Below are 17,245 nucleotides of genomic sequence, written 5' to 3' on the forward strand. Positions count from 1 at the left end.
CGTTTGTAAAGTGCGTGGACATTGACTTAATAAGTACTTTTTCCAGCTGAAGACAGAACTTGAGATTCGTAGCATAGTAACCCTAAATTTTATGAGGTGCATGTATGCGTGCTCCGCCATGTTTTCGCCTCTGCCAACTCTTGTAATTAATGTAATTAATTAGATTATTTTTTAAAATCTCTTGACAGCTGTAATTATATTATGTCAATGGTAATCATACAAAGACGCAACATTATGTTAACAATAGTCAATTGGCGGCGCGGAGGTAGTGCCCCCCCCCCCAAATCAAATTCTGCTTAGGGCCCCATGGGCTTGGGCCGGCCCTTCATGCTAACTGATATGGATTCACAAATGAGATGTGTGGGGTGCAGTACGTTGGTCTACCATATGATGGTCTCCCGGTAAACTATAATTCGATGGCTTTTCAATATCACGTTATCATTTCCAGGTCAACTATAAATCGATGACTTTTCAACATCATTGTCGTTACCTGGTCAACTACAAATCGATGCTCTATCAATTACAATCAGGACAACTATAAATCAACTATAAATGTTATTCCAACGTCACTGTCATCAACATAAATATACTGTCCGGTTTCATCGGTACTGTAATGGTGATCCAACATTTATTTAGCATTGAGATTTCAGTCTCAACCATAATGACGATTCAGATGGAAAAGCAATATTTTTTTCAATAGCGTCTTGCTATCTGGGTTATGCTTCCGATGAGTTTGACGATAATCTGATCTGTTCTTTCACAAGAGGGCACTCAAGTTGCCCTCTTGTGAAAGTTCGTCTTTGTTAGAATCTATAAATCTATAAGAGAACATTACGCATTTCTTCCGATACATCAAGATCATCACACAATTAAGCAAATTCATAATGGATGTTATTTGTTTCCCTTCACTTACTTCAGGGGTCACCTCCGAAGCTTTGAACAGCTGGGAATTGGTTAAGAGATCTGCACCATTCCTGTGCTGTTTGGCCTCCGGGCGACAGGCGGCAGTGTGCAAAACGCCGCTTGTTTGAAAGTACTTCTCTGTTGAAGAATAGAATGCATTTTTGCTTGAACATTCTAGTGTCTACACTTGGTCATAGTCACCGCAGAATAAAATTTAGTCGCAGGTGTTCGTGTTTTCTCTTGTAACGCCATGTCTTACAATTACGTGGTTACAGCACAGAAGCCCACAGCCGTCAATGCCTGCATCACTGGTAGCTGAACGTTTTTATTATTTATCTTTGAGGTGCTGACAATGCCAATTTTAACTGCAGGTAGCTGCCTAGCCAGTTAGCTAATGTTAAGCACTGACGCGCGCACCGTCGCTGCGAGGAGGCTTAGGCAAAGGCCTGTATTGTTGTCGCACTGTTGTTTTAGTGTTATCACTATAAAATGATATTGTCTTGCTGATTTCATATCCTGTCGAACAAAGTATGCACGTTTTTGCTATTATTTGGAAAACAGAAAGGTGACTAACGTTACTGAATTACAATTGCGTGTGTGGCGCACGTTAGCAAATAGTCTGGATAATCCATCTTGTAACTAGCTAATTGTTTGCCTGCTTGCTTGACAGCTTCCGTTATTCTTCAGCCAACAAAAATTAAACGTTTACGTGTATCCGACAGGCTAGGTTGTTAGTCAACTAACCAAATCAGAAACATTAACTAGCAAGCTGCCGAGCTAGCTAGATGGTTAACGTTGGTAGGAACAATAATATGTGGTCTCACGACTTTGAGTGTGTATTTTGACCTTTTTCAATTTTTCTCATCTATGCGCGTTACCCAATTTTTATATTATTACAATGTGTCATGTGAGCTAGCGATCTTGCGAGCTAAGCCTTGAAGTAGGTCGAAAAATGCAAAATGCATTTAGGATATCAGTCCGGGTCAGCTATTTAGCGTACAAGTATTTTAGCGAAGTCATTCCATTTTCTAGTCAAATCGCTGTTGCGAGTGAAGCCCAATTGCTTCTTCTGTTAGAGACTCCTGACAGTACACTAGAAAACGTGGGATTTGAATTCTATTTCCATTACATCTATACATCAGTGGCTTAGCAAAAGGCGGACGTGCAGTGCTAAGTCTGCGGCTTTGTGGTGTAGTGCTACTGTAGAGCCGTGTCTGAGGGTAAGGTCCTGCGCTCGAGTTGCCGTACTAAATACCAACTGTGTAAATGGACTAAACTGTAAGTTGGTGTAATTTAGGTGTTCCGTGCAATGTACTGTGTCTGTCTGGGAATCCTGAGATGTCCATTGAAGAAAGGCTATGCATGTTTGTGGTTAAATGTTGACTTTAGCGTTTCAAACCTACAGTCACATGGTTTGGGGCAGCATCTTGCACTCAGTCCATCAGTAGAAACATCCAAACTACAAAGCCTGTTTACCGTTCAGCCTGTGAGAAAGGAGTTTAATAAATGACTCTTTCCTGCTCTCCCTAAACACAGGGCATTTCACCTCTGCTGAAGACCTGAACCTACTCATCGCCAAGAACACACGTCTAGAGATCTATGTGGTGACAGCGGAGGGGCTGCGACCCGTTAAGGAAGTTGGCATGTACGGCAAGATTGCCGTCATGGAGCTCTTTCGACCCAAGGTGCATGGCTGCAAGTTTAGTGCATGTAAATATATGCATATATGTCAGGATTGAGTGTTTAGGGCAGTCTATGCTGCAGAGTGAAGAAGGAGAAATGGGGGTCGCATGAGCGAATGGTGACAGTAGACTATGTATTTTGCTCTGTTTGCAGGGCGAGAGCAAGGACCTGCTGTTCATCTTGACAGCCAAGTACAACGCCTGCATCCTGGAGTACAAGCAGAATGGGGAAAACATCGACATCATCACCAGGGCCCACGGCAATGTGCAGGTACCTGTCCTGCACCAGTTACAGCATGTGCATGCCATTAGCACACACCAGAAGTGCTGAATGGAGCTGAGCATGCCACAGTTGACATTACCAGAATGAAATAGCTAATGACCAGAAAACTATCAGTCACTGGGACCATGTACACTTCTGGTTGTGTGTAATTGAAACAAGGTTTCTCTGTGCTGGCAGTGAGCTATCATAATCAGTGGGAGCCCTAAGGGGCTACTGACATAGTACATCACAGACTGTAACAGCTGTAGTACATGCATTTAGCTACATAGCAGTCCAGCATTTTTTTTATTTAACAGGCTAGTGTTCATGGTTCATGTGGAGAAGGTAGAGGATAATAAGACAGCTGTATCCCAGTCTTAAGCCTAATTTCTAAATGGATGATGTCCATGAGAAATATCCAAGAATACAATGGAACTGTCTGATATAAAAGAAAGAAGCCGCTTATTAATGAAAGAGGCACTTATTAATGAAATGCAGAAATGTTTGTCAAACCTCCACAACTGAGTGATTTTGATGAGATGATGTTCAGGGACACACCCCTGGAAGTACTCCTTAGGTTGGAAGGTATGAATATTCATTCCTTAGCAGTAGGGCTGGGCAATTCAGACATTGTGATATATCGAATAGCTGTTTTTAGCTCAATAACAGCTATCCCCGGTATGTGGCGTTAGGTTTTTTTCCCGTATTTTTTTCCTGTTAGTCATACCTGATGCGGGTTTTCCGAGGCCGTGTGAAATGCTTCGGGGGAAAAAATGCCACTCGTATCTATTCAATGTTGATATCACAGCAACAGCACTATGCTGCTTCCATGTTGTAGATAGAAACACATGGCTACAAAGATAAAGAGTGAAAACTAGGGCTGTCAAGCGATTAAAATAATTAATCTAATTAATTACATGCTTTGTGATTAATTAATCTAAATTAATCGCATGTATCAATATTTGCCGTGAGAAGCATTTTATGTTCAAATTGTGCTTTGTACAAGTTAGTTCCGACCAAGTAATTTGATTGGACAAGAGGTATTCCATGAGTGCTGATATTCAGTATAACAGCAGTGGCGCTTTTAACTATACATGTATCACTCCACTTTACAAATGTTCCGATGCACCAGTGCAAACTTAATTTGCATTTACTGACAGCGTTTCGTGTATGATAAAAAAGAACCTAGCTAGTCTGCTGTTGGGTATGATAAATACTTAAATGCACAGTGACATATGGGGTCAAGGGGCAACATAGAGTGCGCTTAATCTGCATTAATTTTTTTTGATGATTTTTTTTTCTATAATTAATTAATCGAAATTAACATGTTATTTTGACAACCCTAGTGAAAACATATGCTATGTTTTTTTCAAAGCTAATAGGTAAGTTAACCAACATACAAGTGATATTTTTCTGCCCCGGAAGCATTTCACTGAACTTTGGAGGTGTGCTCCTGCATCAGTTATGACTAATGGGAAAAAAATATGGGAAAAATCCTAACGCAACATCGCCTAGCCCTACTTTGCAGGAATTAAAAATCAAGCTTGGTTAGAAAATTTCAGAGCCATAAATATGGGTGAGCAGCCAGGAACTGAATCTAGTTTGTAAGCCTGTTTAAAGGGTTTTTAGGCAGCACAAATAATCGTGTATTCCGAGATGGAAAATCCAAAAGGTGTTGCCATATAGGAAAGCTTTTGAGCACTTGGTGCCTACACACACATCTGTTGTCTGTCATTCTGTTTCACTGCTCTTTGAACAGAGAGTCAGTAGGGTCAGTAGATATTGAGAGATGTTACATAAGCAAGAATCCCTTTCATTGACCACAGAGTTACACTTAATACAATTATTTCAATAAAGTTGCAGGGGCCAGGTGGTAACAATATGTGTCACTGGATACTCCATTTTCTACTTGATAACTGGTTATTTAAATGAATGAAACCTGTCCAAGTCTATTACCTGTAGCACAGAAGATTCACAGGGATTTGTTTTGTCACACAAAGTCTGTATGTTACTTGAATTTAGAGGTGATACTACACTTTAGAAGAGTATGAAACTGCATATAGGGAGGAAGCAAAGTGACCAAAATGATTTGAGTTTGAGTGCAAGTAAAGGAAAGGAACTTGCATCTGGCAGCGAGAAGTACCCCATCTAACCTCTGGAAGTCCATTGCTAAGGGGCCAGATTGGTAGACTCTTAATTTTCTTGTAAGTAACATGTCTAATAACTTGAAGTGGGAGAACACAAAGTTTTTTGGGGCCATTTACAATTGTGGATTTTGTAGTAGCGTGGTCAGCTGATATTATCTGACCACTAATTACTAATGGATGTAGCTCAAACTGTGTACAAACGTGACTTGCCATGGAAAATTACACAACGGGTATAAAAAACAGAATTCCATGGCACTTTGTTTGAAAGATTATTCTTATGACTTTTCATTGCTGGCCTGTAGGCTTCTACTATATTGTAAATAAATCATATTTTTGTCATTATAATGTAATGCACTTGATTCACAGTGAGTGCGCAATCCTACCGTCTGCCACAGTTAACTGTAGAAGATGATAATGGTTTTTGTTTAGGCATCATATGCCATGCTGTCCAATGCATTTGTCTTTTTCTAAACATGTAATTATAAAATTCAGAACATTCAGGAAGAAGTATATTGATGAACAGTGTTCTAAATGACCATACAGAGATTTTGTTTTACTTAAGTTAAAGAACAGATGGGGTAATTCTCTAGGCCTGTTAAATTTACAGAATAAAAAGGCATGGTTACACACCATTATACTTGTTTTACAATATTCAAAGTTGAATAGCAGAAGTATGTATGAGAACTAGTTACAAGGGCTATCTAGCAAACTCAATAACAAGCCAGCCAGCTAGCAGATCAAGACACACAGCAAATTTTCAGACTTAACTTTTAACTATTCAGTAAATTGAGACTAACTTTAGTAACATTATTTTTATTTGAAAAATTGATTCAGTGAGCATTTCTTGTAGGGATGCATGATATTGGATTTTTGCCGATATTCGATATGCCGATATTTTCAAACTCATTTTGGCCGATTGTCAATGCCGATACCGATATAGTGTGTGTGTGTGTGTGTGTGTGTGTGTGTGTGTGTGTGTGTGTGTGTGTGTATGTATGAGTGAGAGAGAGAGGGAGAGAGAGGCCACGTAATTTAAAAATGGTCTCACTCCCCTCCAGAAGCAGAGGGAAGCTTAGCAGCACACAACTAGCATCCTCACAGGGTGAGCAACCTAGCTAGGGGGGTCGATCAAAAGCATTAGGCCCTCTGTTCAAGTCCCAAAGCACAAGCTCGGCGGTCGTGGGCTGTCTTATTTACCATTCCATTCTCTCTTTATGGAATATTTATTTTGAATGAGCAGAGACACAGAAAACGTTATTCGCTGTCTAGTGTTGTTGTGTAAGTGTAATTTATGCATTTATGCAATTTATGCATTTCCCATTGCCGTCCCTGCTTCCGGAGCTGCATTATTGAAATTTTTTCTCACACCCCCTCCAGAAGCAGAGAAAAGCTTAACAGCACACAGCTAGCATCCTCCCAGGGTGACAAACTTAGCTAGGGGTCAGTCGAAACCATTAGGACCTCCGTTTGAGTCCCAAAGCACAAGCTCGACGATCGCAGGCTGTCTTGTTTCATTTCATATCACATTCTCTCCTTACGGAGCCACGTTATTTAAAAATGGTCTCACGCCCCTCCAGAAGCAGAGAAAAGCTTAGCAGCACACAGCAAGCATCCTCCCAGAGTGAGAAACTTAGCTATATTTTTTACCCCTCCTCGCATCACTGGTGCTTTACAAGCATTGCAAATAGCAATTTTGTTATCTGTTTCAGATACTTCAAAATACTTCCATACAGCTGACATGTTGAAGCTTGTTGCTGGCGCTCATAATAAACATTTAGCGTCATCACGTGTGCAGAGTTAGCGCACCTTATCAGTCAGGCACATCGGCAGAAATTTTCATATCTGCCGATGCTGATAATTAACTTAAGTTTTTATCGGCAGATACCAGTGTCATGCCAATATCATCGCGCATCCCTAGAGTGCAGTGTAGGGTCTACTGATTGTCTTCCAAAGTATCAGCCAACTTGTCATACTGGGAAGTGGCTTTTTTCTTGTATTATACTCTGCCTCACTTGTAAGTCACTTTGGATAAAAGCAAATGAATAAGTGTAACTAACTTCACCAACAGTAGTTAGATAATGTAGTAAATTTATGTTTAATGGTGATCATTCAAAAAAGTAGCTGGGAAAAATCAATGTTTTGAATGTATTGAATGGTACACAGTTTCAAACATTGTGATTAGTCATTTTTAGCAGTATTCTTCCTGTTTAACAAGATACTGGGAATGTTAAAATGATTTGTAAACTACTTAAACAAATTTCTGGAGATAACCACTTTACTGATGTTTCTGACTTCACTGTAACCATCTTTTCCTCACAGAGAATGATGTTTTCCCTCAGCAGTTGTAACAAAACTGTAGTAGAGCACTGTGTGGACTCTTGAATTAGTTACTTGTTACTTGTTACATTAACATGCAATGTGGCTAACTTTTGGGTGCACTTTATAAGTTGCTCTGGGTAACAGCTTCTGCTAAATGCTATATAGTATATTAATATACAAGGCAAAATGCCCCAAAAATAAGTGTACCACTGGTTTTACTGTTAGCATGGTGTAGCTGTTATGTGTTATGTTACTTAACTTAGCAGGCTAGATTAGATACCTCAGATAGCTAAGGTACAATAATAAAACTGCTTATCGTTCCCTCCAGATGTTTTATTTTTTCATAATCTGAAATGTGTCAAGGCTTTGTCTCATCTTCCTCTACCTTAATCATAAACTCATGCTCTAAGATGAGAATGCTAAATGTTTCATCCATAGTGAGTCTGTCTACCAGAACTGCACTGATTCTAATAGCAAAGTTGTAGCAGTGGTCTCATAGTTTACTGAATGAACAGATTCTTGCCGCTCACTGGATGAGTGAGCAGAGCTGTGCTGAGCTTCTATACACTCTGGCATGGTTGTCTAGTAATGACCATCTCATGGGCAGTTGAAACTTGATCAATTCATTTCCGATCACATAATTAGGACTTATTTAGGCTGATAATGATTGGTAGCCAGTTGATCAGTGCATCCCAACATCAAAGGCCATGCTCTCAGACAGCTGAGGGAGGTTAGTGTAGTACAAAAACCAGTGACCCAAAAAGGCACAGACCCAATTTTGCAAGGCTATTGTTGAAAGCATTCTTACCTTCTCACTTCTGTTACTGAAACACCATGCAGCACAAAAGGAACAATTCCCTAAAAATTCACCAGTCGGTATGTCCTTGCTGGTTCTCTGCCAGGACCGGATTGGGCGTCCCTCGGAGACGGGCATTATTGGCATCGTAGATCCAGAGTGCCGCATGATTGGCCTGCGGTTGTATGACGGTCTTTTCAAGGTCATCCCCCTGGACCGAGACAACCGTGAGCTCAAGGCCTTCAACATCCGCCTGGAGGAGCTACAGGTCATCGACGTCCACTTCCTGTATGGCTGTCAGGTCCCCACAGTCTGTTTCATCTACCAGGTACAACTGGAGAAACACACGTGTGGGTGCAAATGTATGTGCGTGCATGTGTGCGCTTCACTCCCAGGTGCTGCAGGAGAGGTGTTTGTATGTAGCTGGTGTGCACTGTATGTTAGAATTGAGGGTATGAGACTGTGTAAGTGTTGTGCATGACATCATTGGTTATGGCTCTCTGTGTGGGGGGCTGCAGGACCCCCAAGGGCGCCATGTGAAGACATACGAGGTGTCCCTGCGGGAGAAGGAGTTTAACAAGGGGCCGTGGAAGCAGGAAAATGTGGAGGCTGAAGCATCCATGGTCATTCCAGGTGAAGGAAGACTGTGTAAAGCTCATTCAGCATGAACAGCATTTCCTTTGGTGTGCATGTGTGCACACATTCATGTTTGTTTTATATGCATTTCTCTCTGTGTGTGTGCTCTAGTGCCAGAGCCATTTGGGGGAGCTATAATCATTGGGCAGGAGTCTATCACTTATCACAATGGGGACAAATACCTGGCCATAGCACCCCCTACTATCAAGGTAACACAGGAGAGCATTGTGTAAAACTGGTGCTTTCTCCTGCTCTCTTTCTCCCCCCCCTCTTCCTCCTCTTCCTCCTCCCCACTGTCCTTCTTTCTCTTTCTCTTCCTGCCTTCCTCCTCTGTTCTTCATGCCTTAAATCTATAGTTCTGCTACTGTTGTCTTGATTGTTTTGGTACTGACATAATCAGTGTGGGGATGGTGATGTTGCATTGTTTTAGGAGGAGGCATTTAGATGAGCAAAAGTCTTGTTTTTATTTTTTCTCCTGTACCCAGCAAAGCACTATCGTGTGCCACAACCGTGTGGACCCCAATGGCTCCCGCTACCTCCTGGGGGACATGGAGGGTCGGCTTTTCATGCTTCTGCTTGAGAAGGAGGAGCTGATGGATGGTGCTGTGGTGCTCAAGGACCTGAGGGTGGAGCTGCTGGGTGAGGTGAGGAGAGAGAAAGTGGAGAGGATCCAAGGGTAGATACACTGTGCTTTAAGGGAGAGGATCTGGAGCAGAGGGCTCTGCATATTATGGGGTATACACTGGGAGGTAAAAGGGGTCTAGGACGTGGGAACTGAAGGGTACCGTGGGGTGTTGGTGAATGTGTCTGTCTTACAAAGCTTGGGGGTAAAGGCTCAGAGACTGAGCAGAGAAGGGCAGGTGGTGCTGTCTGAGCATGGGATGCTGGAGACAGAGGTCCATGAGGTAGAAATAACAGGTGAAGCAGATTTGGATCGAAAGGGAATGGTTTTGAAACTTATACTGGCTTCTATACTGGCTCTGTAGACGTCCATTGCTGAGTGTCTCACGTACCTGGACAATGGTGTGGTCTTTGTGGGATCCCGGCTTGGAGACTCTCAGCTAGTCAAGGTGAGTGTTACTGAGACTGCACTCAATTGAACCAGTTTATGTTCAGTGCTGCACTGCAGCAGTTAGAAACCTGTAACTAAAAAATTTAGAACTAAAAATAACAAAGTCTGTACACTTCACTATCAGAGAACCAAGCTGCTATGTAACTGTTATGTTAATCTTTCCCTCTAAAAGGGAAACTTTTCTTAAATCTCTGGAAAAGCTTGTTTTTTAACTTGCTTTCATCCTACCTAATAATGTAAAGATTTTGAATGAAATATAATTCTTCTATACTGCTCATGACTAAAATACAATGCCAGTGACCTATCATTCTATACTGTTGACTCTTGTCCCGAATGACTCACAAGGCCAATATTACATGATACATTAAATACACTCAGTAGACATGGTGTACAACAACAATAAAATAAAAACACAAATATACAAGCATAGTGCTTCACAGTTATCCTCAAGAGAAATATAATTTCTGTTCATTATATTAAAATGAATGTGGAAGCAAATAATGCTCTATAGGAGCAACATTAACATAAGGTGTTGTGCTTTATGATACCAAGGAATGTTTCCTAAAAGCAACATTGATGTCTACCCTGCTGTCCTACAGTGTATACTATGTGACCTTAGATCTGAAGAGCTGTACTAAACTACAGAAGAGGTCATTCAAGTTAGAACTAATGAGATTTGAGGTGTTATCTGTCAAACTGGTCTAAATTTGGTAAATCAAGCTGGAGTATGTGTACAGTGGATATAAAAAGTCTACACACCCTTATGAAATTGCAGGTTTTTGAAATGTAAAGACAGAAATAACAATGTAAATGTTATACTTTTTCCATATGTAATGTGATCTTCTAACAAACAAAAATCCAGAGAAAAACAAAAAGTTAATTATTAGGAACATTTTAGATAAAAAAACTACAACACCCTGATTGCATAAGTCTGCACACCCTTTCATAATGGGGTGTGTAATTCTAGCTGTGTTCAAAGTTAATCATGCCTGTAGGTAAATAGCATACACCTGCCATCAGTGAAAATGATTCTGACTAAACCCACATTAAAGTCAGCTGTCGCTGTAGGATTTGCTTGAATGTTTGTGGTTGCATCCTACTGGGAGAGCCATGGTCTGCAAAGAGTTGCCAAAGAAACTGCGAGAGCTAATTGTTGAAAAGTACCAATCAGGAGAGGGATATAAAAGAATATTGAAGGCACTGGATGTACCATGGAGCACTGTCAGAACCATCATCAATAAGTGGAGAAAATGTGGCACCACAGAGACATTGCAAAGATCAGGATGACGCTCTAAAGTTGTTGAGAGGACGAGGAGAAAACTTATCAGGGAGGCTACCAAGAGGCCAACAGCACCACTGAAGGGGCTACAGGAATTCCTGGCAGGTACCGGTCACTCCTTGCATGTGACCACCATCTCTCGTATTCTGCATATGTGTGAGCTATGGGGTAGGGTGGCAAGACGGAAACACTTTCTTACAAAAAAGAACATCCAAGTCCGTCTAAATTAATCCAAAAGATTCATTCAGTCACCCCAAACCATGTGGGAAAATGTGCTATGGTCTTATGAGACAAAGGTTGAACTTTTCGGCCTAAATTGTAAAAGATATGTTTGGCGCAAAGCCAATAAAGCTCATCGTCATAAGAAGACCATACCGACTTTGAAGCATGGTGGTGGTAGCATTATGCTTTGGGGCTGCTTCTCTTCAGCTGGGTCAGGGGCTCTTGTCAAGATAGATGGAAGGATGAATAGCTCCAAAAATCAAGATATTTTGGTACAAAACCTGCTGTCTTTTGTCAGAAAGCTGAAGAGGAATTTCACATTCCAACATGAGTGACCCAAAGCACACAGCCAAGTTGACCAAGGCATGGCTTCAGAAAAGGAAAATCAAAGTCTTGAATGGCCCTGTCAGAGCCTAGATCTCAATCCCATCAAAAACCTGTGGAATGACCTAAAGAGAGCTGTACACAAGAGAGACCCTCGCAATTTTAAGGAACTTAAACTTTTTTTCAAAGAAGAGTGGGATAGAATGTGCAAAGTTAGATTTATTCACAAAGACTTGCTGCTGTAATAAATGCAAAAGGTGCTTACACAAAGTATTAGTTGAGGTGTGCAGACTAATGCAATTAGCGTGTTGTAGTTTTTTTTATTAAAATGTTCCTAATAAATAATCCTAATAATTAATTAATAAAAATTTTTTTCTCTGGATTTTTGTTTGTTGAAAGATTACATTACAGATGGAAAAAGTCTGACATTTACATTTGTTGTTATTTCTGTCTTTACTCTTCAAAAACCTGCGATTTCATAAGGGTTTGTAGACCTTTTATATCCACTATAGGTGTGTTAATTATACTGTACTTTTTTATTTTTTCTTCGTAAACCTAACTAATCATCTTCCTTTAGGAAGGCTTACATGAAGGCTTACAAGTACATGTAACAACCTGTAAAGCAGTGACTTTTTACTCCTGTGTCTTAGTATGACAGTCATTCATTGCTATAGATGACATCTGCATGACTAGCTGCAAAATAAATGCAGATAAATGCCTCAAATGTATGTGTGTGCATTACTACTGCTCTTAACCCTTTTGTGCATACGGTCATATGGGTGTGATCATTCTAGAGTGGTCCCTACAGCGTACAGTCAAACCAGTGTGATTAGAACAGTAGATTAGAATGGCTACTTGTAAGTGACGCAACAAAGCAACATTCATCTTAAACCCACTGCTTTTTCACATAAAAACATTCTACAGATGCAATATGTTTATTTATTTTTCAATGCAGATTCACATAAGTTGCAACAAGAGCAGCATAACACAGTTCTGACTCTCAAATAGGAAAAATTCTAGCTAACATTCGCTTTGAGGAAATGGTGATTTAATGTTAGAAAGTATAGCAAATGTGGTGGTGAAAACTATGAGAAGCTTAATAACGTATCTCAGTCGTTTTTTTGACCTCAAATGCAAATGCCTAAAGTAGCAAAAATATCAAATTCCACTCTACCGTTAACATACTTTGGTACATCTGTTGTTCTGTATGTACTAAACTAGTTGTAGTAAAGGACATTAGTTCAGACATTAACCAACTTCCATGCCTTATTAGCTAGTATAACTGATTGGCTTGCTAGTAGAATTCTGTAATTGTGAGCTTATTCGTTTTGAAAATAAAGTATACAAATATTTGTTATAGACAGTTTATATTATATTATGTATTCTTAAAATTGTATTTCAAAATAAGACAGGCAGTTCATATTTATGTATCTATATTTCTGAATACCATGAAGCATATCCACATTCGCTACAGAGACCAGTGTGCACACACACAAGACCGGGTTTGGGTATACGTCTGCTGCAATTCTATATGTACTAAACCAGTTTTAGTAAAGGATGTTAGTTCAGATGTTAACCAACTTGCATGCCTTGTTTACTAGTATGACTAATTGGACTGCTAGCAGAATTCTTGTAATTGGGATTGTAACACCAGAATAGTCAAGCTGGGGGGAAGTTGGCTATATTTTATAACATACATGTGGTTAATATCGCGATTGTAGTTGTTGTCTGCCTCCTTATCTCTGTACATACTGTACATATATGCACGCATATTCACGTGTATGTGCATAAGCATGTGTCCAAAGCTTTTGTATCTGTTTGTCTTATGGCTCATTCCCCCTCCCCCCTCCCTCTGTGTCTAGAGGAGTTGCTGCCTGCCTCATAACAATAAGGCCGTGGCCACACCAGTTGCAACGCATGTGTGTGATGGTTACGTTGCAGAACTGCTGCGGCTCACGTGCTTGTGTTTGTCCACACAGCCAGCGTTGCTGCTGCGGCGCTGCTACTGCCAGCCCTATCTTTCTTATCTTTGAGTTTGCCGTTGATAATGGCCATCAATAACAGAATGTTTGATTTAATTTCATTATAAATTCAATTTATATTTAGTTTAGACAGACAAAGTTTAAGAACCGTGTGCTCAATTTTAAAATAAATAAATAAATCAAATAATAATAATAAAATAAATAAATAAATATACAGCAATCCCTCTTCACTTGGCCAGGCTCAGTGTAAAAACCATTTCTGTGAGGGGTTTCGGGGTTCTGTTCTACAGGTTTCCAGAGGTGGGCTTATCGAGAAGTATCGTGGGACCTTAATTTACATTGTAGGCACCAAACCAAATCTAAAACTGTATAAGCAGATGTTCTGGGTTCAGTCTCTGTTGAATCAGAAGTGCTGTGCGTTTGTCTTGCCACTATATCTTGCTTCAAGTTTGACATTTTTTTCCCCTTACAAATAGGAAAGTAGGCTCCTCTGTTATTTAATTGGAAAATATTTTGTAAAACAGCATGCTGATCACGAAGAAAATAGACTGCCTAGGACAACTTATCTATTTATTTTCTTCTTTTTATATGTAATGTTACTTTAGACTTTTTTTATTAGGCTTCCTGTCTACTCGCATTTCTTAAATATTATCACCATGGTTAATTCATTTTTTTGTTGGTTTTTAGTACGAGTTATAGACAGAAGGAAAGCCATCACGCTCTATCTTTTGCTCCAAAGGAGAAACCGGCGAATAATATTGGGTTAGGAGGCAACATGGAGCTTTTCACCATCTTGCTGCTGAATTGCGTCTTGATAAGGACAAATACCTGAAGTATTTCAGAATGAGCGCTCAGCAAATGGATCATCTTCTTTCCTTGACTATATAGTGCATATAGTACTATGTAGCCTCCACTTTCCCCTTTAATAACATGCAGTAGGCGATTTGAGGGGGGGCGCTATCCCCCTTATTAGCAAAATGACCAAAATGCATCCCCTTTGTTAACCTGCCATGCCCCCCTCTCCATCGCCTAGTTAGTAGCAGAGAGAATGATAAGTGTGCATCTGCCATCCCTCCTGTTAAAAATGAACAAATCACCCCCTGATAACATGTGATTGCTAAAATGGTAAAATATATATATTTTTATTTTTTTCAAGTCTGTGACATATAGCCTAGACCAGGGGTCGGCAACCTTTCTAACATAAAGTGCCAGTTTGAAATGTTCTTGTTAATTAGTGTATCAACATTAAGTTTAACATTAGGCCTGTTCCTGTGTCTTCCTGCATTAATAGGTACACTGCTAGCATAGACCCCAAACATTGAACAGCCTATGCCTACTGAATAAAGAAATGGCACAAATTATTTCAAGCATTCTTTTATTGAACAAATTGCACATGAATGCCCAACCAGTTAAACAGAACATTAATTTAAATGACACTATAACTATAAGAAATTGAAGTTTAATTTCCCTGCTCCCTTTAAAATATTTTCTTCTAAACCAGAAGTGCCCAAATTCTTTCCTATGAAGGGCCAAAAATTAATCTGGATGGAGGGCGACGGGCCAAAAATAAATGTTGATGTTATGTGAAATTACATCAAAATGTAATATATTTTATAGAAAATTAACATTCTAAACCTAAAATAAAATTTCCAAATAACAAAAACACTACTCTTTAATCTGCTTAACAGTAATTTTATTAATTTGCGGCAATGATTGTCAAAAACATAAAACATCCATTCCAAGATTCTTCTTGGGAGTGTAAACATATTTAAAAGGAAAGACACCTTTCTGTCAGAAAGTGCGTACAACTTAAGGTGCTTTAGAAAATTAAGTTGAAAACAGCTGTATTGTCCACCTTTGTACTCAAGAGTGGAAATTTGACTTCAGCTTGAAAAATTGACAAAAGTATAAAGTTAAACATCATAGTGATAGCACTGAATATAAAAAAATCAATATCGGATATTAAGTTTACATTGAGCAACGTTTAAGTTACACATCACAAAATGTCCCCGTATGGTAGCTAATGAGCCATAATATCAAACATGTAAACGAAAATTTGCTTCTCATTCACAGGGTCACTCGGAACAATTTGGTAATTTTGTTTCATAGTAGCGTTGGCTAACTAATAACTACAACAACAGATTATTGGTCGGAAAGACAACAGAATCCGCTAACCCAGGCTGCCAGGTTTGGCATAATTATTTTTGCCTAATTGGTAGTGATTTCGCACTGACTTTTGTGACTGAAATGGCGATAGTTTGGTTTCCTTACTGATATCGGTCAAACTAAATAAAATGAAACAATTTTTTGCTCCCAAAAAAGCAAAAAAAAAAAAAAAAAAACACTAATGAAAAATACGGGGCGTTCCTGCCCATTTTTGCGCTTTAGGCAAAATATAATTTGCGATTAGAACACGAGATTTGAAAAAATTCTAGCTAATTTTAGCTTTGAGGAAACGGCGATTTAACAATAAAAAATATAGCAGATGGGAACAGGAAAACTACAAGAAGCTTAATAACGCTAAAGAACACATAATGAACCATGTAACGTAGACTAACACATGCTATATAGCATAAAATAAGTTACGTGCAAAAGGGTTAAGCTGACCTGCTGTGTTTTGGTGTTTTTGTGCAGCAGTTAAACAGCTAAGATTCTCGTAGCCTCTCCAATTCCATGCACCCTTGCTGGTCCCAAACAACAAGCACTCCCAGCAGTAGAACCTCTTGTGTCAAACTCAGCCTGTAAGCCAAGTGTATCGTTCCCAGTTGCTAGCCTGAAAATGACGAACATAGCCTGCTTTTGCAGGTTGGGCGGCCTTTTTAAACAATGTCCATGTTTTCATTGAACAGTCGTCTTGAAAAGGGTACTGATAAAAATCTGCGACAATATCATCTCCAGCTGTTGCCATTTTCGACGTCAGCTATCAATCGCTAGTTAGCACTGAGCTAGGTCTCTTGTCTGAGCGAATGAGCGGGTCTTCTAGAACAGTGGTTCTCAAACTTTTTTCAGTGATGTACCCCCTTAGAAATATATTTTTAGTCAAGTACCCCCTGAGACGGGCAAAACATTTTTGGAAGAAAAAAACATACAGTGCTGTAAAATCAGTGTCTGATTTATTAAAGCCAAACAACTTATATCAGTGAACCTGACAAATACATTCATATTGCAAACATTGCATGTAGAAACAAAAAAGAAAAACAGAAGACGGTGACCACCAGGAAGGCATAAAACCAGTCAAAACTCAAATATGCAAAACAGTGCTAATTTATATTGGTCTCTGTAATGGTACAAAATAAAAAATATACATAAATAACTAAAATGTGTTCACAGAAATAAATCTATAACTTAATTATAACTAAATAATATTTTGTTTACAAAATAAATTAACTTAAATAAAGATTTGCTCACAAAAAATAATGTTATCTCTTTTATGATCAAAAAAATAAGATTGCACTTAAATCACTTTGCATTGAACATTTGATTAGATTTGAACAGTATGTAACAGGTGGTGATTTATGAACAGGAAAAATGTACTCAGTCCATTTTAGTGAGAAATATGGGCTTGCACCTCACTGAGGATCTTTGTCATTCTTGGTGGCAGGGAGGCAACTGCAGTGATCA

The 17,245-nt window shown here is 39.4% G+C and overlaps 1 protein-coding gene across 1 annotated transcript in view; it reads left to right on the forward strand.

Moving 5' to 3' along the window:
* The first annotated feature begins 1,063 nt into the window (after positions 1-1,063).
* ddb1 (damage-specific DNA binding protein 1) overlaps positions 1,064-17,245 on the forward strand; it is a 37,851-nt gene continuing 21,669 nt past the window's right edge. Inside the window, exons 1-8 of the mRNA XM_036534944.1 lie at positions 1,064-1,214; positions 2,440-2,588; positions 2,740-2,856; positions 8,216-8,437; positions 8,628-8,742; positions 8,857-8,954; positions 9,231-9,389; positions 9,732-9,815. Of these exons, the coding sequence (XP_036390837.1) occupies positions 1,154-1,214; positions 2,440-2,588; positions 2,740-2,856; positions 8,216-8,437; positions 8,628-8,742; positions 8,857-8,954; positions 9,231-9,389; positions 9,732-9,815 (1,005 nt within the window). The 5' untranslated portion in view covers positions 1,064-1,153. The remainder of the gene's footprint in view (positions 1,215-2,439; positions 2,589-2,739; positions 2,857-8,215; positions 8,438-8,627; positions 8,743-8,856; positions 8,955-9,230; positions 9,390-9,731; positions 9,816-17,245) is intronic.

The sequence above is a fragment of the Megalops cyprinoides genome, chromosome 8 (genome assembly GCF_013368585.1).
Source record: "Megalops cyprinoides isolate fMegCyp1 chromosome 8, fMegCyp1.pri, whole genome shotgun sequence".
Lineage (NCBI taxonomy): Eukaryota > Metazoa > Chordata > Actinopteri > Elopiformes > Megalopidae > Megalops > Megalops cyprinoides.